Here is a 24,812-nt window from a genome sequence, read left to right as displayed (position 1 = left end):
TTCATAGAGCCAGAATTCATGACACCTTTCATAGTAATCATTGATGTCAACGTGAATGTCCTAGCTGCCTAAAAGATACAAATTGTGATTTCATGTGCTGAGCCAGACTAGCATTTTCCTCTTACTTCCAGTCTTTATGCAAATAACCTCCTGACTGAAAGTACAGTTTGCTTGTGAAAAAAACAAAACATATTTACAAATACTCATCAAAACGTAGTGTGAATGCATGTACTTCCTCATAAAACATTTGTAGTGGCAATTTGAAAAATATGTTTTAAATTGTACATTGTCAACATCCATGTTTGCTAGCTTGCAGTTTTCTTCCTTGTGTTTGTAGGAGTTGTCAATTAGTAAAATATTGTGGAACTGCAGCAGAAAGGCTGTGCATACCAGCGCATGTGTCTTCATTTAAACCCAGGATACAATATACATCAGGGACCCACTTGAGAAAAAAACTTTTTAATGACATACATTGACTTTTTTATGACAGACTACACTCTTACACACTTTTTGGCATACTATACTATACTATACTTTTTTCGACATGCTAAACTAAGACCCTTTTTTAGAGATACTATGCTAATCCTTTTTTTTTTTACTTTTTTCGACATACTGTACTATGATATTTTTATAAACTTTTTTTGAACATGCCTCGCTAAGACTCAACTCAATAAACTATGACTTTTGACAGCATAATAAACTGACTTTTTTTGACATACTATACTATGACTTTTTTCATGAATTTTTCGACCAACTACAGCAACATTCTATTACTTGATTTATTTAAGCCTTTATGAGACAGTGTAGGTTTTTTTGAAAAAGTCACAGTATAGTATGAATTTTGTCATTACTTTTTTATACTATTACTTTTTATGACTTTTTTCGAAATAGTAAACTATGACTTTTTTATCCATTTTTTTCGACATAGTTAACCATGACTTTTTTTGACATACTATACTACTACTATTTTATTACTTTTTTCGACATAGTATACTATGACTTTTTTCGACATACTATATTATTGCTTTTACCAAAATAGTATACTATGACTTTTTCAAAGGACTTTTTCTACATACTATACCATAACATTTTCATCAATTTTTACGACATTCTATAGTATTACTTACTTACAGCAAGAGGGGCCAGTGTCAGCTTCATAGTCCAAAGACATGCAGTTTAGGTAAATTGAAGACTCTAAACTGCCGTAGGTGTGGATGTGAGCATGAATGGTTCTCTGTCTATATGTGTCAACCCTTCGACCTGTCCAGGGTGTACCGTGCCTTCACCCAATGACCGCTGGGATTGGCTCCAGCACCCCGCAACCCTCAACATGATAAGCGGTAATGGTTGATGAATGAATGAACATACTTTGACTTTATGGGCTGTTTTCAAAATACTATATTTTTTTTCAACATACTATACTATGACTTTTTTCACTACTATGACTTTTTGTACCTTTTTTATCCAAACTTTACCATCACTTTTGTCGACATACTATACTATGACTTTTTAATGCTTTTTTTTTTTTTTTTTTACATACCATATTATGAAATTTTTCAACATACTATACTATGACTTTTTTGCCTTTTTTGACATGCTATACTATGATTTCTTTTGACCTTTTTTCTACAAGCTATACTATCACTTTTAGCGACATTCTATACTATGACTTTTTGAACCTACTATACTATTCAATTCAATTCAATTCAGTTTATTTTGTATAGCCCAGAATCACAAATTACAAATTTGCCTCAGAGGGCTTTACAATCTGTGCACATGCGACATCCTCTGCCCTTCCCTCACATCGGCACAGGAAAAACTCCCCTAAAAAACCCCTTTAACAGGGAGAAAAAAGGAAGAAACCTATGGGAGAACGACAGGAGGGATCCTTCTCCCAGGATGGACAGAATGCAATAGATGTCACTATGACTTTTACATACTATATTATGACATACTATGACTTTTACTTATGACTTTTTTACTGACTATATTATGACATACTATGACTTTTACTTACTATATTATGACATACTATGACTTTTTGTACCTTTTTTATACAAACTTTACTATCACTTTTATCAACATACTATACTATGACTTTTTAATGCTTTTTAATGTTTTTTTTTTTTTTTTTACATACTATATTATGACATTTTATTAGTATTCTACTATGGCTTTCTTCAACAGCTTTAACAGCTCTTTTCAACATACTAACGTATGGCTTTTTTCGACATATTGTACTATGAATATTTTGTGCATTCCTTCGACATACTATACAATGACTTTTTTGTAAGTTTTTTCAACATACTAAGCTTTTTTCCACATACTACACTATGGCTTTTTTTTTACCTTTAACACATAAGAAAGAGATTTGTATGTATTGCTCTATCTCACTGCATCTAAAGAAAGGGATTAAGCAGTTTTCTCCAAAATGTGAAACTATTCTTTTGATAGAGGGACAATCAAAGATACAGTAAAAACAGATGAAAGTTTAAATTAGTAGAAAAATTACTTTAATCTTCATAATTTATTATGGACAATAGAAAATACAAAAAAAAGCTTATTGTCTATACATTGGCTTTGCCTCATTACAAATGTAACATTATGTTCAAATTACATATTTCCAACCAATCCATCTTTTGGCGAGTCATCAGAAAATAGATGCAATCTAACAACACTATTTACAGAATGAACTAGATTAAATGAAAATCTTGTTGCTTTTGGGTCAAATAACATAACAAAATCAGAAAACGTACTGCTCACGTCATAAACTTTGTACAGAATAAAATCCAGGGAACAATCAACATTTCAACCGTTCATCATTGAAAAGTTGAAACACCACTTAGTGCACCGTTTCTAATCATAAAAAAACATGAAACTAACTGCAAATTACATTTAACTTCAAAATTAAATATATACAGTACACATGTAAAAAAGAAAGTGACATATTTCTTGTAGTCCCATGAAAAAGCTTTATAAGTTATTGAAGCTGTGACAGCAGTACAGTTGTTGGCAGCTCCACTTCATCCCTGTGGGCACAACAATTATGAAGAAACAACACACTCGTCTCTTGGGAGATTTTTTGCAGAGTGCAGTTTCCTCTCTTTCAAACAGGGTCAGCATGAGAGGGACCTGCATCTCCTGGAGAACTCCCTGGGATGCTTGTGTTTATTGAGCCAAACCTCTCTGGAGGTTATCAAATTGATGACAATCAGACAGTAGCAAAACAGATAAAAGTCATTAAGCCAATCACAAGTTTCCAGACTCTCCTTACATCACTGCTAATTTGGATGAACAGCAGGCTGCTACTAGGTCAAAACAGTATACAGTGGAGAGAATCTATAGTCTTTCTTTTTCTAACCTAATCAGTCTTTATAGAGGAAGAAAGACTTTGGCAAAGCTTTGCTGTTTAGTTTTAAAACTCAATCAGTACACTGCACAGTGATCTAACATAGGGACTTGTGTGGTTTGTGGTCAGGAGAAGACATTGTGCCAGTCTCCGGATGGTTCAGGAACCACTTCCAGGTCGAGTTCAGGTGTTACCTCCACCTGGTGCGCTGATTCTTCTTGGCTCAGGGACACGTCTTGGATCTGACCTGGAGAGAGGAAAAAGGAAGGTATGAGAATAAGAAGGGAGTTTGCATGACTCAAGTGCAGTTAAACACTCCTTGAGATAGGTTATAACAGTGTTTTAAAAAAACAGAGGGAAAGCCCATTAACATGCATTTACAGAGCTACACCAGCAGCAGCTGTGATGCAAATGAGACCATTAGTTAAAAAGAAATCTTCCTGTGATCACTCATCCAACATTTGTTTTAGTATCTCACATTCTCTTTCGCTCTTTTGAAAACACCATGTCCATCACCCAAACTATATAATACGACTTGACACATGCAAATATCCTCATTGTGAGTTTTAACACATAACGTTAACGTTAAGTCACAGGCTAAGAGATGCGCTTTTTCCTGCTTCTTCAGGCAACACATTGAATTGAGTCTTGCAGAGGGAGTCATTTAATTATCTCCCTCTACTTTTGCTCTCTATATCTGAAACACTTTAAACACATTCATTTAGTTGCAAGCCCATCAGTGTGGGCCTTTAATCCTCAGTATTTTTCACAAGCAAAATGACTAAGAGAGGGTCTTGAAAAGCAACACAAATGTAGACAAATATCAAGAATGAATGTGATCTTATTTTAACCATGTTAACATCATGAGGCCTACGAACATATGCAGTCACAGATGGAAAACTGGAAATTGAAACCCAGGTATTTCCCAGGAGTTCTTGGTTTAGTTTCCAAAGAAAATCTGAAGTGATTTCTTCCAATAATGTTTCATGCTAAAATGGCAGCTTACATTTCAGCTGTGTGGAAGAACATTTTCAAAATTGATTGGAGGAAGAAGAGCGCAAAACCTGTAAACTTGTTCCCGAATTAACGATAGTTTGGAGTAGGAATAGCAGATAACAGATTAATTGTCTGTTACCTATGAAGAATTGATAGTGTTGCATTATATATTTGAGAGATATATTTAGTGGGAAAATGGGTCGGATATAACTAGGAGCCCAGTTCTGCCAATATTGATAGTGAGTAAAGCGCCCTATTTGCCAATTATTCGGTTCGGCCTCTACTTTTCAATCCCTTTTCAGTACGATAGTACCAGGGGTTTTAACTGTGAGGTCTGTTCTCTTCCTGCGTCAGACCCAAACACAAATTTACTGTTCAAATATTAATTGTGTGGACACAGCTGGTTTGTGTCTGGGCAACCAATTCACCACATCAAAAAGTTATATTTAAAAATGAATTACTATTCCAGATGTTAAACAATATTTACACATTTCGGAAACATTATCCAACCTATAATCAAATGTTTTGATAACGACAAGTCTTCTGGGATTTGCATGACTATAGAAAACCCTTAAAAAATGAAAAGTCAGTGTGCCCTAACCTTTTAGAGCCCGGTAGGCCTTATTCCCAGTGACACGACAGAAGCCAATGTTTCAGACATGACTTGATAAATTATCTACATCCACCCACCAGAGGGAACCTGAGTGGAAGCTTCTGTGAAAGTGTTGAATAATTAGAACAGATCTGTCAATATTGTTCCCCTCCTCAGGTAATCACCAACAGGTGCCTGCCAGGCTCCAGGATGAGGTGTTTGGATGGAATGAATAAATAGTAATGCGAGCAATTGTGTGTGTGTGTGTGTGTGTGTGTGTGTCACAGTCTTGGCCAGGGTTAACCAATGGTGAGCCATGACCTAAACCTTAACCAAGGCTGTCAGCGAGAAATAATGATTTAACATTCAGGGCATGCATCTGCTGATATCAAAGAGGACGCTGTTCTGACAGCTTCGAACAAAGTCGATGCACATGTCATCTTAGTTTTGTTGCTCTACAACATCACAGAGTCTGCGAGACGGGGACGCGTGTGTGTGTGTGTGTGTGTGCATGTACATTAGCGTTGGCAGAAGGCAATTACTCAGCTGATAATGAGAGGGATGATCAAGTGAAAAGCAACATACACAGAACCAGAGTGAGAGATAGTTAACGTTCCACAGGGGAAGGCCAATACTGCCTCTCGGCGGACTGAGGTGCTCAGAGACACGTTTGAATGTGCAGTTCCTTGCAAATACAGTCGACCAACAGTGAATCTTTATGTGCCAATTTAATAACAATAATTCAGAGCAGGATTAAACCCGCTAGCCAATTAATCGTCCGATAACCCCGTGTGACTGATAGAGGCTGTGCGACAATCCACCGGTCAGGGCCCAGTTCACCTAATAACAAAAGTTTGTAAAACATCCAATCTGCTCCGATTAATCAGACAACAGAGAGCTGATTACTGACTTTTGTTGCCTAACTGCACAAACAGCTGGCTTTACACCCGGTTGACTTTGGTTGGGTTTGTGTGTAAACTGGCGTGGGGCCAGTCAGCTGCTCACCGTAGCCGTGGGATCTCTTCATGTGGTGTTTCATGTTGCTCTTCTGGGTGAACCTGATGCTGCACATCTCACATTTAAAGGGCTTCTTTCCAGTGTGTTTGACCATGTGGACCTGCAGAGCACTCTTCTGGTTGAAGGCCTTGTCGCACTGGCTGCACTTGAAGGGCCGCTCGCCTGCAAAACACAAAGTAACAGGTCATTTATAAATCTTGTTGTATTTAGTATTTTTTTTGGTCAGATTAATTGTGATATACAGTTTTTACTTTGGAATAATTAGCGCAAATAAATGAAACCATGTTGGAGTTGAGATTATTGGACTCAATAATGCAATATGAAATGTGGCAGAAAGAGTTAACAGTAATCCTTGTAAAAAAAATGTAATATATATATATATATATGATGTTCAAGCTAACCATTCCATGAGCCCCAAAAATGGTTGTACGAAAATATTATTATTGATTTATTCCATTGAGCAAATACAAGTTCCTCAGTGGCCTCCCACATGTTCATACACACATGGCTGTACAAACTAAGATTGGTGCTCTACCATTTTAATATCCATAAAAAATTATAATCTAGATTTCTCACAAATGAAGCAATCTCCGCTGTTTAAGCCGCATGATATTTTTTTTTCTTTAAACCAATGTGTACATGTAGACAAACCGCTGTAGTGTGAGCGGCATTGTTTAAATACTTGCTTGCAAACGTAACCTTCGAAATCCAACATGCTTACATAGAAGGCATAGACATCTTTTAAGATGGAACCAATTAATTCTTGTTGTAACCTAATTTCAGATTTATCAATTAATTTACAAATAATGAAAAAAAAGTGACATCATCATGAATTGACAACGTAGAAATGTAGAAAAATAAAATGAAAATGTAAGATAATTCTATTATTTATTATATAATATAATATTATTAATATTTTAAAGATAAAATACATTTGAATTTCGATCACAATGTTTATGTTATGACATGCACTGTGCAATAATCCTCTTACCTGTGTGTGTTCGGTTGTGTCTCTCCAGCTGGCTGCGCTTGGCGAAGGCCTTCACACAGGAGGAGCAGTTGAAGACTCTGGGTTTCTGGGAGCTGGGTGACGGGCCCGGCTGGTGCACTCGTTCGTGTTCCTGTAGCCGGAACCAAAAAATAATTTGATCGTCACAGTCTAGCGCATAAAGTGCATCTACCCGAATGTGGCTAGAACAGAGATTTTAGAGATCTGTTTGATTTTCCTGGGAGAAGATGACATGTTTTTGAGCTACAAATCAAACAGATTCTCAAGGGTCTGGGCGCCCAAACAATCATTTGTAACAGACACTTAGATTTTAACACTTTCTTTTCTTTCTTCTCTTAGGATTTATTTCTTTTTTGGGTGTAAGGTTGTTAATTTGCTCTATGCTGGGCAGATTCCTGATGTGATAAGATGAAAAATAAAAAAGACAGGATAAATCTGTGTGTATAAACATGGTTGATATTGATAAAATGCTTGTTTTAAAACTTCAATTTTGTGCCAATCCCTTCGAAGCTGATGTTAAAATGACCTACATTATTCACTAAATGTGCTTTTTGATGACATGTAAAAATATTTCATAGTTTAAAGGTTAAATACTAAATATGGAAATTGGACATTCCAGCCAATAATTTAGCCATTATGCCTATGCATACTCTTGTGTGCACTAAACAGTTACTTGACTTGATTTTTTTGTATCATCAGTTTAGAACAACATCCGCTATACACTGCGGTACTGTATCATAGAACTGAGACGATTATTTGATTAGTTTATTCGTCGATCAAAATTAAGCTGCATCTGTTTTGATAACTGTTTCTGTCATTTTTCAAGCAAAAATGGAAAATATTTGCTACTACCAGGCCAATGTTATGCTTATCTGTGTCATTTATGATAGTAAACTAAGATTGTTTATAGGGACAAGGGCAAAAATGATTTTGCTTTAATTGCATCAAGTTTATAATGAGGTTAAGTCTAGAGCAGTGCTTCCCAATGTGTGGGCAGCAGCCTGGGCTCTAAAAATATAGTTGGGGTTGCATGTGGATACCAAATACCCAGAACTATTGAACAAAGCAATTATGTTTCCAATGACTTTTGACACAACATTTCTCTTTGAAGCTGGATTTTTGGTGCTTGTGGCCATTTAAGCATTTCCCATCTCATTAGACTCTGATGGACCATCTACTTGCCACTGTTTACTAATTAGGTATGTGTCCATGACAAAATGAGATGCGGGTGGGCCTCTGATGATTTACCGATTTTTTTAGGAAGCCTAAAGCCTCCAAAGATTGAGAAGCTCTGGTCTAGAGGTTGTTGGGCTCATTATGGAGGCAGTGTTTATTATAAGTGCCTCAGGGTTAGTTGGGAAAAAGAGTAGAACTTTGATTAAAAAAAAGATTAAAAGATCAATACCACTCATGTCTGCTAAAAGAAAAGCAAAATAAGATGGTTAGGGAGGCTTAGCATTAAACCACATCTATTTCTACACGTAAATAAAGTGCAAAATTAGTAAGTTTTAGAGTTGCTCGTATGCAGATTTTGTTACACTTGGACAAACCAGGCTGACTGTTTCTACCTGTTTCCAGCCTTTATGCTGAGCTATCCAGCTGCTGGTTGTAGCTTCATACATAGCTTACAACCACATCTGACTTGTATCAATCTTCTCAGCTAACTCCTGGCAGGAATAGTAAAAAAAAATCTTAACTATTCTTGTAAAAAATGACATAAAGTTTCAAATCTTACAATTTGAACTAATACATGCCTGTTTGTGTCATGGGAAAATTATGATTTTAAGTAACAAATTAGAGAGTCTAAGGCCGTGGTTGCACCTTTTCTTTTTTCAATGTGACTTTGTTGATGGGATGCGGATCATAACTCAGCTTTGTCCGCATGTGTCAACACTTTAATGCGACCAACCCTAATGAGATAGTGATCGGATATATCTCATGGACAAAGGAGCGGCTGCAAAACACATTTATATTTCCTAAGTCTTTACAATAATCTTCCCTGTTATTTTTTACTGCTTACTCTTCCTGACTGCAGTATTAGTAGACTAGCCGCTAACAAAGCTCTATAATTCCTTGATTAACACATTTCAATTTCTAGAATTATTCACAATAAAAGTCCCCCATAATTTTGTTATTTAAAAGCTGTTGTTTTGAAGCAGCATAATCAGGAAATTTGGGATTTTCACCAGCAGTAACTTAACACGACTCAGACAGCGGGTGTTGGAGTGTACGGACTTGACAGATGATGCGTCCTGGCATGATTGAATAACAAAAGTTGCATGTGAAACCACTGTCTAAGCTGAAGAAGAGGTGATTCAAAGTGGGCTGATACACCAAATTCCCCTTAATTTATCTTGCTGTCAAGTCATGAGAAGAATAAGTTTTCCCCCGCTGTGTGAAACTGCTGATTTCACCAGCCCATCTAGCACTGCCTGTCAAGAAGAAATGTCTGATTATTTCTAAAACTTCATTATTAAATGCTTTTCCTGTGTTTCCAAATTATAAAGCCATTGTTTTTGGTTGTCCAGCTATAATTGGATGTCAAAAATATTATCCACAGGCCAAAACAAAAAAAGAAAAATAACAGCACTACCAATTTATCTCTTTAACCACTGGGGCTTTTTAAAATCTAAAAACAGCATCTGAGTTCTTATTGCAGACTAATGAACAGCCTGGGGAGCTGGAGAGGATGAAGCTCGGTCACTCTCACTGTGACACCCACATAATCTCAGTGCCATTACTTTTGTGAAAGACAATTACTGCTCAGTATAGTGAAGCACATTTACAGACATAAAAATCTATGGCACAATGGCCTTTGCTTAGAAAAAAAGCAACTGGTGGGAAAAGAGATTATGTATAAAGCCATATCCTCCTCTTTCCTCCAGAGCACGAGTGTCTTAACCACATGAAGGGGCTCGTCAGAAAAAGAGAAGCACACATGCTCCTCTTCCTAATTCGGTTGCAAAGAACCTCTCAGTTTAAGTGTTTTGTTTTGTTGTTGAAAGTGACAGTTTAGAGGATTCCAATTGAAATGCAGCTTGATGAAGAACTCTCGAAGTGAGATGGCACTCGTTTTTCCAGCCTGAGGTGGAGGCACTGGTAACTAAAAATAAGATCTGTTTGTGAGAGTAAGTTTATTGTATTCATAGAGCCTTTTATTCATTCACATACAATGCTGAGTTCTTAAAGGAACAGATTTATTCTCAGAAAATAAACATGATAATCATTATTATATTTTCATTGGTTTATAATCACCTCAAATTAAGAATCATGTGGGGTTTTTTTATCGCATAAAAGACGTTTATATCTACATAGGTAGCGGGTCCTCTTCATGGAGTCCGCCATATTGCACCTCCATGTTCTTACCGTAGCCCAAAATGGACAAACCAAACACTCTAGTGAGAGCCTTTCACATTTTTTAGGTTATCCGAAAGGCACCCTGGTTCTCTGAAACAAGATGCCACTAAATCCTACACTCTACTCCTTTAAATAAATGACCACTTTGTTTATAGAAAGAAAGCAGTAGCTGGATTGATATCATCATTAAACATAAGCCATCAGTAAACTGAACATTAAAGTTGTCTATCATCCATGTCTACTTCTCTTTTACACAGGTTCTTACCTTCAGGTGTGTTGCTCGCTTAAAGGCCTTGTTACAGAGACTGCAGACGTGACAGCGGTCCTTGCCGTGAGCTTGTCTACAGTGGCGTCGCAGTATGTTGGCATTCAGACACACTTGATTACAGTAGTAACACTGGTTCCGATTGTCAGCGTCCGTCTGGCCATCCTTCCCACCCTTATGGCCAGCATCCGTAATCTTGGACCAAACACAAAGGTGAGTGAGTAACATATTTATAATTACTCACCGCCCACCTACTTAAATCATAATAATATTGTGGGGTTTTTTTTGTATAATAGTGTACTTATTTACAATGCTTACAATACACATTGTAGTTTCATTCCATAGCTTGGTCTAAACTCAAAACTGTCTTAAAGTCTTACATTTATGGTGCATATTTCCATACAAATCCAGTCATGTTTTTAAGATTGATGAATGTGTTTTTCATCTTCTAGGCAGCCCATAATTACCATTCATGTTAATAATAACAATCAACTGGTGGATACTTATTTGCTTGAGACAGGTAATCCATCACAGTGGATTACGGTGACGCAATTTAAAGCATTTGCTCAGTTCATCACTGTAGAACAGGTTTCCACATTTGTTTGACAGTTCCTCCCCTGGACATCTTAATTGTACACTACACATACAAGACACACACAAACACTCACATTGTATCCATTGTCAGACGCTCCATTTGTGGATTGGGAATGGTGGCTGACCAGTATGACCTGCTGGCCTGAGCTGGCTGGCTGTCCTGGGTCATTTAGCACTGCAGGGAATGAGTGACCCTAAAGATCAAAAGACACTCCTGTAAACCAGCTGACAAACTACATGGTGTCAAGATTGATCATCACACATGCATATTTTTTTATGTTGTAAGTATTTGACAGTGTTGATAAATTCATGATACCAAATAATTGCAATAGATGGCCCCTTAATTGTGTAGTGCATCTAAATGTGTCTTTGTGTGCATTGCTGTCTTTTTTTACCTGCGTATTAAGGTTTAAAGTGACACCATCCAGCATTCCCTGTGCATCTGCCAGTGTCAGTGTAACGCTGTCCTCGCTGGCAACACCTCCTGGTGACATCACTAGGCTCTGGGACACAGCAGTATGTGATAGGGTGGTGCTAGGTTGCAGGCTGGAGACTGACAGGTGGAAGACAGACCACAGGGTTAGAGTTCTATGAGTTTTTAAACACCCAGTTCCTAAACTGGTTTAAGACTGCATTTTCAACAACAGTCAGAGTCCTTTTGTGACGAATGTAGTAGAATGTATACAAACTGTATTTGAATGGGGACTAATATGATCTTTGTATTATTATTATTATTATATTATTTGAACTGTAATACAGTTCAGAAACATTCATATCATCCTTACTGTCTATTGGTCACTCTCATACAACCATATCAGAGATATAGAGAAGTTACTGCTAATGCCAAGTGACATTTTCTTCTGCTGCTGCTTCACATTAAAAGTATTCAACTTAATATTGCAAGGAGTACGGAAATAAGCAGGAGCAGCAGAGTTAGGTGAAAAGTTACGCATCCAATATCAGTTCAAAAGTGACCATATATTGATTAATTACTTTATTAAAATAATGTAAGAATGTTGGGCTTCACTATAGACAGATATGCAAGATGCTTTCTGACCAAGTACAGCACAAGGAGTGTTTGTTTGTTGCCAGAATTCTGAGATCTGTAGTATTAAAGCAAACTTTATGTTTATCATTTATGAATTTAACTGCTAGTAGTTTAAGTATATTTTACATTCAAATGCAAATTTGAACTAAATGTTACAATGATGTTGATGCTTTTTACTAATGAAAAAAAATGAAATACTTCTCAGAATGAAGGATGGTCACGTTCAGATTCAGATTATTATTAATTTTAATTAAAATGTGTATTTAATATTATTATTTAAAATTGTGGACAAATATTTAAAAATAATAACCAATATAACATAAGGTAGATCAGATGAATGTTTTGAATAAAAGCTTGCCAGCCTGCACTGGAATGGTTTCTACGGTTACAGGCCTTCTGAAACTAGCTGGCTACCAAAGCCCTTTTGGTGCTTTGCTCCCTGACTAAAAATAATAAAGACATTTTCATTAGTTTTGGTCGGGGAGAAAACTCCCAATATATTAGCGGTGAATAACACCAGGCGACATTTTATTATAATAAAAAAGGCCGGTATTGGCCCCGTACAGTTTATCAATCAAAGTGCAGGTTGAACCATATTAACATACAGAGTGTTTGGAATGCTTCAGTCTAATCAACAAAAGCAGAGATGCTCTGTGTCCCTGTGAAGTCGTGGCAATGTTTTCCACTTGAGTTGAGAAGGGCGGGTAATGAAGAGAGACATGAGAGACTGGAAATTTGATTAAGCTTCTAGGTAAACAGCAAGCCATCTGACAAATCATATTTGATCACTTCACAATGCACAAGCCCTTTACTTTCTCATCATGCATTGGTCTGAACAATTATTAAGTGACACAAATACAAATATAGTTTGCAAACTCAAATGTACACCCCCTTGAATGATGCCTGTAAAGTAAATGTACATTTGCACTTCCCACATTTTATAGCCCAAAAAGATGATATGCAACAAAGATCCCCGGTTAGATTAAAACCAAGGACATGGAGATAAAGAAGGGTAATTCCAGGCTTCTATACCCACCAGACATGTATTTTCTTTCATGAGATGATGTTCCTGAGCTAAACAAGACGTTCCAAGTGTGGCCTAGCTCAATTTTGTAAATAGCACGGACCATTTCACGGTATACAAGAAACAACTTTATATGGTCATTTATTTGGGAATTTCGTATGGAAAAAATACAACACCAAAGTGTAATGAATAGATACACAGTGTGTTTGGCTGCTCTAAAGTAAACTGCGTTAGCATGCCAGGCAACCTAGTTTACTGCCTACAGCACAGTAATAACCTAGAATTTCTTTCAAAGTATGCTTACTATTTCCCTGGGACATGTAGCTTTACCCTCAGACATTATTTATATCATGTAGGCCTATGGAGCCAGCGCATACACAGTATATTTGAGACTCTATTACAAGGTTCTTAAATAAAATGAAAATACAAACAAACACTAAATCGTCAGCTGGAGACGCAAGTTGTAACTTAATCAAAGTTAGCGTTAACTTTCTAGCTAGAACTAGCTGCGAGTAGTAACTTCAGCTGATGAAATCACCGGTTGAAGGCTAGAAATGAGAAGTCTGCTTTTCTTTAGTTTACAGTTTCAAAAATGACTTTGACTTTCGAGTAGACCACTATTGTAAACAGCATTTTTTTATTTGATATTTGGTGTCAATTTTCCACTGCAGCAATTTTTTGCTCCCAAATTCACTTTGATGACTCCATAGGTGGGGGGCACAGACCTTGGCATGCCAAAGGGCATTGATCGAAAGACTGTTTGAGCCTCTCCATCAAGGCATTAGTTTTATCCTGGGATCTGTCACTGGTAGCGGAGGCAAGGGAAGCTCCTTTGGAACCATTAAAAAAGGTTCAAGCTAAAGTTTCTCTAACGTGGTGACATTCATGGTCCTCTCATGAACTACAAACACACATTCACTTGTCATGTGAACCCTTTGTATTTTAATTAGCCACAGCTTTCTGCTGTTTTATTGATCTCTACTCTTCACCAGCCATATTTGACAAACAGAAACGGCTTCGTGTTGAGTCACAGGCCTTTCAAAGTGTGTTTTTCCTAAGGAGATAGAGTTTATAATTCTAAGGGATGGAAGCCATCGGATCCATTTTCCTTGACAAATTCAATAAATGAATCACAAACTGATCCCCTTTTATCATTCAGTCCGATCTGACGCAAGCCAGACTAACTGATGTCTGGCAAACTTGAGAGAAAATGTGGGATTTACTTCTCCTAGAGGAAGTTGTTATTGTGTGTATCCTCTTTAAACATATAGCCGACTGGAGCAAAGTTGCATGGTTTGCAGTGAGCGCAAAGAGAAGGAAAATCAGCCTGTAACAATTTTTTTGAAAGGTTCTGATAAAAAGTCTGCTAACATAACAGCTGCTTCAGGGACTGAACATGTTTTGAATACGCATTGCAACTTTTCATAGCGAAGATGAACTTGTGGTCACCTAGATACAAAACATAGACATCTATTCAAGTCCTAACCTGCCATTCCAGTGTTTGCGGGGCTCTGAGGTAGGAGGTGATCATTGGTGATAGTCAGGGTTGCGCTGGTCGGCTGGTTATTGAGTGGCGATGCCAGCCTGATGCTGCCGGTCATCTCGGCCCCATTAGGGTGGCTATGCTGGGGGAGAAGATCCTGACCTGCAAAAGTATGGAGAAAAGCAATTTATAGTATAGAATTGAAGAAAGTAGCTATATTTTTCACAGTCATTCACCTATCAAGCTCATTTTGATTATTCTTATACAAGGGTAGGATAGGATGTTGAATATGTTGGTCCATTTGTGTGTTGTTGTTCAGTACATCTCCAGGGATGGAAAGACATAAATCAAAGTTTTGATTTACTGAGAGAGACTGAAAATGTCGATTATGTTTTATTTGCATCCATCTTTGCTTCTTTTCCACTGCCTCTAGTTAAAGAAAAATGATGAACTTGTGGAAAGAAATCTCCACTGAATGACTTTATGCAGCTTTGAGAGAAAGAAAAACAAAAAAAAGCGATATGTAACAATACCGTTCTATTGCCTTAATTTAAAGGATTTCAATCACAATACAGTAATATATATGTGCTGATTGAAAGACAGTCCAAGTAGTGCCTAGAGGGTATATATACTCAGACTGCTCCAGTCCTAAAGGCAGGGAATGATCTAGATGGATTCAAGGGGGCTCAAAGAGGCTCTTACCTCTACGCTGTGGCTACCACATGTATCCCCAGCTGATTAATAACCAGCTGGCTTTGTGTTGGAGATGATGTGCAGGAAAAAAATGGTTCGTCAAGATGGCTAACCTCTAATACTGTGGCTTTTAAACTTGATTTGTGAAGCGGCTTCAAAATGAATCTAAGGGCTTTAAGTTATTATTGCATCCGTGTTTCTCGTCTGCTTGCATACCTGCTCTCCTGAGTGAGGACATCAATAAATGTGTTACAGATCCCTGAGGGGATTTTGTCATTTGTTGTGTTGTTATTGTGAGTCTGTTTCTGCCCTTGGTAAGAGACAAGATTACTGTAAACGTAATCAGCTATGCATTTGTATGATTTGTGTTTTTTTGTTGGCCCTGCATGGTTAAGTGTTCCATACCTGATATGGTGAGGGTGATCTCCTGAGGGTTTCCTGCTGCATTGCTGGAACCAGAAGCTGAGGCCTGGGCCTGAACCTGGGCAAGGGCTTGAGTCAGGCTGGAATTGTTGATGGTCAATGTGATCTCCTGTCCACTGGTGCCTCCAGCTACCAGTCCAGAGCTGCCTATGACATGGCTTAGGTCCTGAGAACCTGCAGAATCCACAGGAAAACACAGATCAGTTATTCAGCTCATAACAGAGAGTGTCTTGCTTTTTTCTCCGCTGAGGCCACCACACATACCTGTAGCATCATGATCAGAGAGGCTGGTCATTGTGACCTGAGTAGGTGTGATGGCGGATTGCTGCAGGGCCAGACTGGTCAGTGGGTGGATAACAACATTGGCAGACACTGTGGGGTCAGTGGCGGACATGAGCTGGTTGCCAGAATGGGAGACGAGGCCAGCGTCAACACTCAGCGGTTGAGAGAGGAGACCGCCTTGTTGTAAGGTCTGCTGGAAGAGGGCATGGTCAATCTGGAAGAGGAAAAGGAGAGAGAGACTTGTACAAATGTATGGCCACAGCCTATAGATACATAGATGCTTTTGAAAAATGTTTTCAGGGTCATTGGGGAAAATTTCACCCTTTAATACTTTTGGACAACTTATATTTGTGTTGTACAATACATTCCAAGAATAAAGATGAAAATTGGTGATTTTGAACCTACTTATATGTCCTATATATTTTTTTGAGGCCGCTTCTGATCTATCCTTGCATTTAATGTATGACATTTCTGGCAAGTAAACTTCTGAGTTTTGATGGAGGATATGAACACTATCTGAACAAATCTAAATCTCCAAATCATATCAGTCAACCACAAAAAAACCTGATTGTTTGGGAACCCAGTGTACAGATCAGATACGTTGAAAACATATTTTTATTAATTTTACAGCTGACTGAATAGACTCATCATGGGTTCTGGTGCTCTTGTGGTCGGATTTCTTCTCTACTGGATTGCTCATTTGGTTTAACGCGTATACGCTCACTAGACATATTATGGTAAAAAAACCTTCCATTATACATCTGCTGCCGAAAGATGCCCTGGACCAATTCAGGGGCATCATTACAGTTCCACTAAGGCAATGCAGCTGCAGTTAAAAGCAACTCATTAATGGTTGTTGAAAAACATCATTGCTGCTCTGAATACATTTGCACACAAAAACGAACAAAATTGTATAGGTTAAAAAAAACAAATATCATAATTACTAATTAATAAGGCAATGTTGACAAGGTGGTTTTACATTTTAGTCATGTAAATTAAATGTAGAAGCCCTTGATTAAGATCTACTCTACCTAAAATAAAGCTGATGATACATTAACCCATCAGAGAGACATTTTGCACAAACTAATCTGTTTAATTGAGTGAAGTGGTTCTGACAAAATAATATGCAAATCAGAAATAATTTTAAAGCCGACTGCTTAAATCGTTTTATGCTCAATTAAATGATGATGAAAATGCAAGATGTACAGCTTTGAAAATGTTATTTGGGAAATAAGCTACAGTCTTTAGGATATCAAAGCCTTTTTACTGACGTGTAATTAAAACAGCTCTCAGCACTCAAAAGTAAAGCTAAGAATAACAACCTGACATTTGATTCATTAAAGACCATAGTAACATTAATTTTAATTTTTTTATTACAAAATATTAATGTACCCAAATGTTTTTTACTTTTTCAAGAAAGACTTGATATGTATGTCTCTGTAAATTAAGAGTATTGGCTCATGGGCCTATGAGAATCATTGCAGCAGACTGCAATGATTTGGTAGTTTTGTCAATGATGGTGCTTAATCTCATATTGGAAGGTTTGGGTCATCAGACTTCATTGATTTAGGAAATAAACACATGGCAAAGAGATTACTTCTCCTAATTGCTCATCCAAATGATGCTTAAACATATTTGATTACCCTCAATAAAAATAAAAAAACGCTCAATTTTCTCATGAAATACAGTCATAAAAGTCAATCGCCGTTGATTAAAAACTTGATTACAACCAACACAAAAGGCATAAATTAATTAAATTTACTTTTTTAAAAACTTAAGGGGATAATTCTGATTTTTGAAGTGTGGTTATATGAACTACTTAACTTTCAGTGTATTAGCTACAGTAGATGGTGGTCATTTCTCTGCAGTTTGGAGAAACAGACGGATCCTTAGAACCTTATGAAGTTCTCAGGACCTGCCTTGAAGTTAAGAAAGGTACGGCTGTGGACGGAGGCAGCAGCAAAACATATTTTAGCCACCTAAAAAAAGGTCCTCCTAAATAAAATGAATATCAGTTTAAGTGTACAATGTATAAAGAATATCTTTGCCGTCAGTCAGCCCTTTCTAAAGGGGAACTGAAGCCGTTATCTATGTTCTCTTCAAAGACACAAGACTCCTTTGACACAAATTTTACCTTGCAACTCCCGTGTTCTGCAAGATAAAATGAGGAAGAGAGCATTGATGGATATAACGGCTTTAGCACCCAACCAGAAAGGGCTGTCTGAGGTAAAGGAAAAGCAGTGAAACTTTTTAAAATATAGTGTACATTTAAACTAACATGGATGTTTTTAGAAGGGCCTTTCTTTTAGTTGGCTAAAATATGTTTGGCTGTTGCCCCTTGTCCACAGCATTACATTGTTTTCTTCCCGTGCCTGTACTCCTGTCTTCTTCTCCATTCTGGGGGCGTGCCAACTGCCATCTACTGTAGGTAATACACTGACTATGGATAAGTACCTCATACGACCCCTCTCAGAACTATCCAAACTATCCCTTTGAGGTCAAGGTGATGACACACATGGATAATAACACAATGCTCAGTAGTTGGTGTGTCTGACCTGTAGTGTGATGTTGTTGATATTGCTGGTATCGATGCCAGAGATCTGGACGTTGGGGCAAACAAGGTTGGCAGGCGTCAACTGCAGGTGGATGCCATCCAGCGTGGTCAGGCCATCTGGGAGAGACACAGTCAGGTCTCCTGCAGCTGTAGCACACACACAAAGACATATTTAGATAATTCACATTTAGCTATTAATACTCAACTTGTGCTGATGTTAAACCTAAATTAACCTGGTCCTAGTCCGGAGCAACTGCCAACTGATTAGCAACCAACTGACCGACCGACACTAGAATTGATGATCCCTAGCTGCTTTTCAGTTACACCCACAAACTGAAGTGTATTAAACATCAGCCTGACATTATGATCAGATTAAGTGCCAAATTCAAATAAAATGTGTTGTTGTCATCCATAACACCACTGAACACTCTTTGAGATAATAAAATGTAGAGCCCCCATTTTACTGTCTTTGGTAAATGTATCCTCTCAAAATTATGACTGCTGATAATGGAACTCCATTACTTTTGATTTAATAAAAATCAAAGCTCTGTAACAAAGACACCTGATTGCATCCATCGCAGTAAAATATGCAAATGTTTTTCTAATTACAAGATATCATTTGTACTGTGTGACCCATCCATAATCCCTACCTGACATGGAGGCGGGCAGGATGGCTTGTCCTACCAGTCCCGGTTGCAGTAGATTCTGGTCAAACTGCCCAGTCAGGACTTGGCTGGCTGGGAGGTAAATGTTGGGGTCAGAGTTGGAAGTTTGCAGCAGACCCACAGGTTGAAGAACCTCTGAAGCTGCTGGATGCTGCCCCTGGCCCAGTCCCACAGTATGCCCCGTCTCTGGGTCTTGACCCTGACCGGTAGATAGGGCAGACCGCTTGGACTTGCGGCTATCGAGGCTTGGCCGGAAGTGGCACTGGATGTGGGTTTTGCGGTGGCCTGAAGTTCTGAAGCGGAGCTCACAAAAGGGGCATTTGAAGGGCTTGGAGCCGGTGTGGAGGCGCATGTGCACCTTTAAGCTGCCCTTTGTAGAGAAGGAGGTGTTGCACATGTGACAGCTGAAGAGTTTCTGACCTGCAAAGATATAGAAAGGAGAGTAAATAAGACTTGTGGCTCCATCACAAATCCAGGCTTCACCAGCTTGTTGTCTCTTTGTCTTCAAAATGTCAAATGTCCTCTCTGTTCTTTGTGTAATATGGATCTAGTAAGAAATCAGTGATGTAATAGTCCTGATAGTTGATGATATCAAACAGCATTAAAATCAAAAGGACTGCTCCAAAGTAAGCTGAAATAAGGTTAGGAGGCATACATTTAGCTTCACTTTTTCTCTCTCTGCAGTAGTTAAAAAGATGTCAATACAGTTGGGTTGTAAACAATTTCAAAATGCCTGTTGTAGAAAAAATTCAACTTTTTGTAAAATTGGCATATTTGCTTTCTTGCTGAGAGTTTGACTAGAAGATTGCTACCACAGATATGAGAGAGAGTGGTAACAATCTAACGGCACGGAAGAAAACTAATAACAAATTTCCCAAAATATGAAACTCTTCCTTTAAGTAATCTAATATTTCACTTGTCCAAATACCACAATGTTCCAGAAAATCCACCACCAGTAGAAACCTCTAGGAAAGTAAAACAATTTCAACCTCAATTAAATTAGGCAACCAAATCTAGTGATAAAACTCGAACCTGTATGTGTCTTCACGTGGCAGTCCAGGGTAGATTTCACTGTAAAACTCTTCCCACATTCACCACACTTATAAGGTCTTTCTCCTGTATGGATCCGAATGTGCCTAGACATTAAAGCAGATTGTTAAAGGCGCATTTAAAGAGCACAAGGACAGATGAGAGATTTAGAAGTGGAAAAAAAGAAAGGAAGTGAATGCAACTTCAGTTTATTTGCATGAATGAAATAATGGAATTAGGACATAAAGCCTTGCAGTTGTTTACTGGTTACTACCCAAGAGCAAACTGCCATCTCATGCCTTTCCCAGTTCTCAGTGCTGTTGTTATATGAGATTGCAAGAACTTGCGCACTGAATCCAAATATGTACACTTCAATAATACATGTGGCTCACTGGTGAGTATCTGACTTGTTTGGGAATAGACAAGTCAACACTCAGTTCAAAAGAAAACTGGCCCAATAACATGGACCCGCTTCTGGAGCGATTTCAAGTATATACTGTTTAAATTATTTAGAACAATTCTTCTCCAAAATCGGACTGTTTTCAAACTATTTCAAAGCTATTTTCTGAGTTTCAGGAATGACCTGGTGTATTTTTTACTGACTTCTGTCATTTCACCACTTTTCATCTTTAATTAAGAAGTCCGACACTTAACTGCCTCTGTAAATTGCATGGGGAGTTTGGATGACCTACTAACACTTGATTTAACAGGTCCATATTTTATCTATATGGGTACAGTGTTGTTAAACTGATAGCCATGATGGTGTGGGGAAAAGCTTAACTGACATTAATGACATCTGAGCAGTTTTATAACAATGTACAGTGTAGAGGACTGCCAGAGCTAGATGAAAACGAGTCTGTCTACTGCTGTCTATTATTTACAAAGAGCTGCTAACTAGATCAGTTTTCAGATTAGTGTTTCATGTTACTGTTATAATAGCCATGGTGACAGGTCAGAAGGTTTTGGTATTTGTGTTTTACTATGTTTTTACAACAATATAATAGAACATATATTTGCAGAGTGAAACATAAGTATATTTGGAAAGCTTTAGGAGGCTCACAATGCTTCTCCTGATGCGCATTGTTTTACAAGTCACGTCTATAATGAAGGTTGCGGATGCAAAGTTGTCAAGATCCATATAAAGAACAGCCACAATTATAAGAATAAGACCCGGGTTGAAAAATACTAGAATTTCGTGATCGTACAGAAATGTTTAAAAAACATATGTAGTGTATTAATTGTAATCAAAACTTTGCGTCATTGAGACCATGGCAAGCTGACGTGTTTCTCCTGATATGAAACAGGCGTGATATTTACCGGACAAGGTCACTGGGCTTCTTGAAGCTCTTGGGGCAGAAGCTGCAGCAGTTGGCAAACTTGGGTTCTGTTTCCAGTTCCACGGCTTTGTCTTTGATCTCGCTGATTCGATCCCTCTCAGCCGCTGACTGGGCGAGGATCCGCTCCGACACCGAGGCCTCATCACCGGGATCCTTCGCCAGCTCGGCCGCCTGCTCCTCAGTGAAAGTGATGATTTCCAAACCCCTCCTCTTTGACTTTTGATCCCCGTCCTCGTCCTCTTCTTCTTCTTCTTCTTCCTCTTCCTCAACGTCTTGACTATCCAGACCTAGAACTGTGAGAATTGGGGTCTATCATCACTATGCGTCTTTGGGTTACACTTCCCACTAAGTAAATCTAAACATGTCTAAGTGGGTAAAAAAATATACTCTTAACCAAGAGCAGGAAGTCATTTCCACACACAAACGCACAATTTAATTGAAACCTGAGATAGAAACGGTCCAAAGACAAAAATCTATCTGTTGCATGCTGATACACTGTAGCATTTCCCCTTTCTCGTCCTTTTTAAATCAGTTTCATCTTCCTAGAAGTTTGGTTATGTTTTCAAACTATTCAAACGGCCATCATATCTATGGAAATGCAATACAATTTGAATGACCCTGTGTGCAAAAAACCTCCAAATGTTGTCTAGGCGTCCTTACTTTGATCCTCCACAGCATGCTCCTTCTTCATATGCTTTTTACACAGCAGGCTGGTCCGGAAGTTCTCGTCACATATGGAGCATTTGAAGGATTTGATGTGGATGATCATGTGGCGGTTCAGGCTACCATTGGTGGTGAATGAGGCATCGCAAACATTACACTTAAAAGGCTTTACTCCTGTCAGCGAGAGATGAGAGAGGCAGGGTTTCACACACAGTGTCTGCAGGTCTCAGGAGGTTACAAGTTTTTAGAGAGATTTTATTCATGAACAAAAAAAAAAAAGAAATTATAAAACTCCTAACATTTCTAATACTGCTAATTCACCTTATGTTTGTTGCTAAAAGTCCCTAAAAATAAACTTTTGTTTCAATAAGGCAATGTATGCATCTACCTTTAGTTGTTTTAAGCAGTTATATGAATTCCATTTTGTATATTATTCTATTCATGATTTCATTTAATCTTCAAACTAACATTGATAACATTTAGGTACTTCCTTTTAGGTAAAACGTTAATTTCATGAACTTATTTTGTTCCATTATGGGAACCATTATTTTTTTCCTTTTTTCAATTGTTCCCTTATCTTTGATTTATACAGCAACACTTTTGGGAAGAAATAGTGTAAGAATACCTGTAAGTTTCATTCAACACCTTTAAATTTGTAATCGTGGTGTGAATGATATGCACGAGTATACTTTGGGAGATGAGGGTAATTAACATTTTAAATCAGTGTGCCACTTGGATTTTAATCATTTAAATATTACAATTTAAATACAATGGAATTTGATATATTTAATACTTAATACCTTTAAAGGCTTTCAGTTTGTAAAATCTAATTCATTTAGGAAGACATTTGGAGATTTCCCAGCTTACCTGTATGCGTGTTGAGGTGGGACTTCAGCACTCCAGCTGATACAAACGCTCGTCCACAGAGATGACATCTGTATGGTTTCTCCCCGGTGTGGGAGCGCACATGCTGCTTCAGATGGCTTGACTTTTTGAAGCCCTTATTACACCAACTGCACCTGAAAAGGGAAAAAAGCCTTTGTTGGTAATATTTGCAGTATGATTAGATAATAATGGGAATAAATATGTTACAGAATTTAAATCATACACTCTAAACTAAAAATAAATCTGGTTTGAATTGACACCAAACACTATTACAAAGCTTGTTCACAAGATATTTATTTATGGTTTATCTATAGAGGGAACCATAAAGTGCATCTTTGGATAGATGGGAAAAAACAACACTGAATGGAAATGCTATTGCTATTGTGTTGTGCATCCCTGTGTGGCATAATGACAATAAATGATCCTTGAATTTTTGAATCCTCCTCTTTTCAGTTTATTTTTAAATCTCTGGATCTTTCAGCAGAAAATACTTATTTTCATAGCTATATGATCCAAATAACGCTAATGAGCCGTCTGCCTCTTTGTCAACGAAAAACAAAAGAATGCTATATAGCTCAGGACAGCACTCATCGTCAAACATCACCGCCTTTTGCTGACAGCCAAGTGTCCACTGTCCCAACAGCAGCTGTCAGGTGAAATGAAGGTGTTGTATGTTGTTTATTTGCTGCATGAGCAGGTATGGGCAACTGTTAATTATGTTGTGTAATGTTGTAAACATTTAAATACACTTTGAGATATAGAAATGTGTCAAAGGAAGTTAGCTTCAACTTTTATGTTGAGATAAAAAGCTGAATCTCTGGATTTCGCTTGTCGATTCAAGGCTGTCTCGTTCCACTTGATGACCAAATTAGAAAACCAGACTTATTTGTTTCTCCTCATAAGGTCAGACCTAGGTAATACACCTTTTCTGCTGTATATTGATTTTCTTCCTTCATTTTCTTCCCAAAAACTTTCTTCAGAGATAAAATCTCAACCCTCACTAGACATTCATAAATATTAAACTGATGTCAGGGAGCAAAAAGGAAGCGTGCAAAGTGCATTCTTGTCGGGGTGTTAAATATTCAGGGTGAAATATCCAACTACATATGATATAGAGGACATGAGGTTTTTTTATTTCATTCTTATCAAATCCCATGAATGAATTGGAATAAATAAAAAAAAAAGCATGGATGTGACTAGGTTTCTACCTTTCACAAAATTGTGAAGAAGGTCTTGGTAGGTCTGATATATAGATGGAACAGTGATTACAACATATTGAGGAGAAGCCTTAGATACCTGCGCAAACATGAAAGTATCTCTGGGGCATGACTCTCAATGCTATTACTTCATGGGGAAAAAGCTTGAAATGAAATATGCTGATAACAAAGGTGGGTAAAGTTATTAAAGGCAGTCATTTGTGAATGTTGTAAACAATGCCTTTTATTTCCACGGGCTCAGTGGTTATGACTGTGCCTATAATTAATCTGCTTTATGCCCTGCAAAATATATGTTTGGCTATTGTAGAACACAGCACAATACAAACACTG

General features: G+C 37.8%; 1 protein-coding gene across 2 annotated transcripts in view; it reads right to left on the bottom strand.

Annotated features, from left to right (window-relative positions):
* Nucleotides 1-2,496: 2,496 nt before the first annotated feature.
* Nucleotides 2,497-24,812, bottom strand: part of LOC129109693 (zinc finger protein 236-like) — a 45,652-nt gene continuing 23,336 nt past the window's right edge. For both annotated transcript variants that reach the window (XM_054621811.1, XM_054621812.1), the window contains exons 18-32: nt 23,248-23,399; nt 22,378-22,554; nt 21,698-22,010; nt 20,384-20,487; nt 19,337-19,771; nt 18,688-18,833; nt 16,115-16,346; nt 15,833-16,024; nt 14,738-14,896; nt 11,575-11,732; nt 11,254-11,373; nt 10,586-10,780; nt 6,946-7,075; nt 5,943-6,116; nt 2,497-3,596 (exon numbers count right to left, since the gene is read on the bottom strand). In XM_054621811.1, coding sequence (XP_054477786.1) covers nt 3,475-3,596; nt 5,943-6,116; nt 6,946-7,075; nt 10,586-10,780; nt 11,254-11,373; nt 11,575-11,732; nt 14,738-14,896; nt 15,833-16,024; nt 16,115-16,346; nt 18,688-18,833; nt 19,337-19,771; nt 20,384-20,487; nt 21,698-22,010; nt 22,378-22,554; nt 23,248-23,399 — 2,809 coding nt within the window. In that variant the 3' untranslated portion in view covers nt 2,497-3,474. The remainder of the gene's footprint in view (nt 3,597-5,942; nt 6,117-6,945; nt 7,076-10,585; nt 10,781-11,253; nt 11,374-11,574; nt 11,733-14,737; nt 14,897-15,832; nt 16,025-16,114; nt 16,347-18,687; nt 18,834-19,336; nt 19,772-20,383; nt 20,488-21,697; nt 22,011-22,377; nt 22,555-23,247; nt 23,400-24,812) is intronic.

The sequence above is a fragment of the Anoplopoma fimbria genome, chromosome 20 (genome assembly GCF_027596085.1).
Source record: "Anoplopoma fimbria isolate UVic2021 breed Golden Eagle Sablefish chromosome 20, Afim_UVic_2022, whole genome shotgun sequence".
Taxonomy (NCBI): Eukaryota; Metazoa; Chordata; class Actinopteri; order Perciformes; family Anoplopomatidae; genus Anoplopoma; species Anoplopoma fimbria.
The sequence above is the reverse complement of the archived record's forward strand: the minus strand, read 5'-3'. Positions and strand labels throughout refer to the sequence as shown.